Source organism: Priapulus caudatus, unplaced genomic scaffold (genome assembly GCF_000485595.1).
Source record: "Priapulus caudatus unplaced genomic scaffold, Priapulus_caudatus-5.0.1 Scaffold2008, whole genome shotgun sequence".
Lineage (NCBI taxonomy): Eukaryota > Metazoa > Priapulida > Priapulimorpha > Priapulimorphida > Priapulidae > Priapulus > Priapulus caudatus.
Window position 1 is genome coordinate 42,126 of NW_014579069.1, and position 2,662 is coordinate 44,787.

Below are 2,662 nucleotides of genomic sequence, written 5' to 3' on the forward strand. Positions count from 1 at the left end.
CTATGCCACCCCACCCTATACGCCTCTCTAATCTCCACCGCCTGTCCTTGGGCAAGCCCCCCCCCCCCTCACTGCTGCTTGTCCCAGCGTAGCACCGATATAATATAATTATCGATCCAACACGGATGGTCGCCCACGTTCCCGTTACGTCGCATCGCCGGCGGCGTCGGCGCCGCCGGCGTCAGTCTACAGACATCGATCTTTTATAGTATGTCGCCATCGCCGTTAGATGGCGGTGCGCGGGTAGGCACCAGGCGACGTCGTGTGGAACTCTAATGACCTCTGTCGGTCGTTGGGCGATGGCTTGTATTACTGTTCGCCGATGTCGTCTGCGAAAGTCGGAGAATAGCAGCGGGGACCGCAGCATCGATTGCCTTGTTGCGCCTAGCGTGAAATGAGAGACGACGCAGACGCGCGCCGCAGCGACGCCAGTGCCATCTTTCGTCCAAATCGCACACTTTCTTTTGTACCGAAAGCACACTTTCTTTTGTACGGAAAGCACGCTTTCTTTTGTACCGAAAGCACGCTTTCTTTTGTACCGAAAGCACACTTTCTTTTGTACCGAAAGCACACTTTCATTTGTGTACCGAAGCCAAAACGAAAAGGCGAACGTGCAAACACGAGGAGAGAGAGAGGGGGGGGGAGGGAGATAGAAGTATCGAACTGAAAGCGTAAATAAAAGGCAATACGCTAAGGTATAAATCCGCAGTCACGTTGGTTGGTGGGCGCGTATACAGTAAGAGAGCGCGCGCACAGTGGAATTCAAGCCAATTCGTTCCCAGAGCGCATCGATTATCCTGAGGGTGTAATAGAGCGAGAGAGGCAGAGAGAACGAGAGAAAGAGAGAGAGGGAGAGAGAGAGAGAGAGAGGGAGAGCGAGCGAGAGAGAGAGAGAGCGAGAGAGAGGATAAGATATATATATATATATATATAGNAGAGAGAGAGAGAGAGGGGAAGAGAGCGAAAGAGTGAGTGTGTGCTTAGCTAGAGAGAGAGGGAGAGAAAGCAAAAGAGCGAGTGTGTGCCTAGCTAGAGAGAGAGGGAGGAGAGCGAGAGAGATAGATAGAGTCCCCACCTGTCTATGAAGGGCTTCACACACCTGTCTATGAAGGGCTTCATGCACCTGTCTATGAAGGGTTTCACGCACCTGTCTATGAAGGGCTTTATGCACCTGTCTATGAAGGGCTTCACGCACCTGACTATGAAGGGCTTCATCTACCTGTCTATGAAGGGCTTCACCTACCTGTCTATGAAGGGCTTCTCTCTTAATTATCATTCCTCAGCAGAGTCACGAAATTTTGAATTTTAAAAAGTATAGGTGGGGGACACCAGAGGGCAGCACGTTCTAATTCGCTGAACGAAATTTCTGTCACGTGCTTGTAATCTTATATTATAATATTAATATTTATTATATTTCATAATTATAATAATATATATAATATATATAATATATAAATATAAAATAAAATATTATAAATAATAATAAAAATAATAAAATAAAAAATATAATTTATATTTAATAATTATAATATTATCGTCTGCTCTCCTCGCAGAATGCACGGACGTAGAGATGAGGATGATGGGAGATCGGATGTTAGACTGGTTCCACGTCATCATGGTCGACGCGAAGCGCGCCGGAAGCAACGTGACCTTCATCAAGGGTACGTATGTCACACTGATGTGTGGTGCCTTCTACTGGGTGTTATAGCTTATGCATACAGGGGCAGCGGGGTAACACGTGAATGGGTTAACAGCGGCGAAGATGTTTAGGGTTTAATCAAGGGTTAATCGATGTAGGTGTTAACAAGGATTAGCGATTATCGTGTCTATTGATTAACGCATGTAGAGGATTAACGTGTGTGTTGTGTGCGGGTATAGAGTACTGGCCGCGGCTGTGCCGGAAGTCGGCGGGCTGGATGTTCGGCAACCTGGACGAGGATAGAGACGACACGCTGAGTCTGAGCGAGCTCGCTAGCATAGAGAACGTGGAGTACGAGCACTGCGTGAAGCCCTTCATAGACAGGTAGGTGAAGCCCTTCATAGACAGGTGCATAAAGTCGCAGCTCTCAGTCAAGTTGCATAGTCTGACGGGGGTTGGTGTCATGAGACGAGGGTATCATCATAGATGAACTACGTAATGATTTACACCTATTTTAGGGTTATTTACATTTATTGGGCTTTTACTTCAATATCTAGGTAAGGCTGTTTCTCCAATTCTTGCCCACAGAAGCCACAGTTCAGTGCTAGCTTCACTCTACTAACCACACAAGTCCTAAACAACATTCTATGAGTACTTTAGGAGAGTGGCCGGAAACTAAGCACACCCAAACCAATTACGCGCCAACTGATATAGCGGCGGGAGGCGAGGTGTGACATTTGCCGCCTATATATATATATATATATATATCTATTATCTCTCTCTCGCTCTCTCTCTCTCTCNTAGCTAGGCACACACTCACTCTCTCGCTCTCTCTTCCCTCTCTCTCTAGCTAAGCACACACTCACTCTCTCGCTCTCTCTCCCCTCTCTCTCTAGCTAGGCACACACTCACTCTCTCGCTCTCTTCCTTCTCTCTTTAGCTAGGCACACACTCGCTCTCTCGCTCTCTCTCTCTCTCCTCTCTTCTAGCTAGGCACACACTCATTCTCTCGCTCTCTCTCTC

At 47.4% G+C, this 2,662-nt stretch overlaps 1 protein-coding gene across 1 annotated transcript in view; it reads left to right on the forward strand.

The window, feature by feature from the left end:
* The first annotated feature begins 1,105 nt into the window (after positions 1-1,105).
* Positions 1,106-2,662, forward strand: part of LOC106818069 (testican-2-like) — a 3,590-nt gene continuing 2,033 nt past the window's right edge. The window contains exons 1-3 of the mRNA XM_014822792.1: positions 1,106-1,256; positions 1,554-1,661; positions 1,879-2,023. Coding sequence (XP_014678278.1) covers positions 1,106-1,256; positions 1,554-1,661; positions 1,879-2,023 — 404 coding nt within the window. The remainder of the gene's footprint in view (positions 1,257-1,553; positions 1,662-1,878; positions 2,024-2,662) is intronic.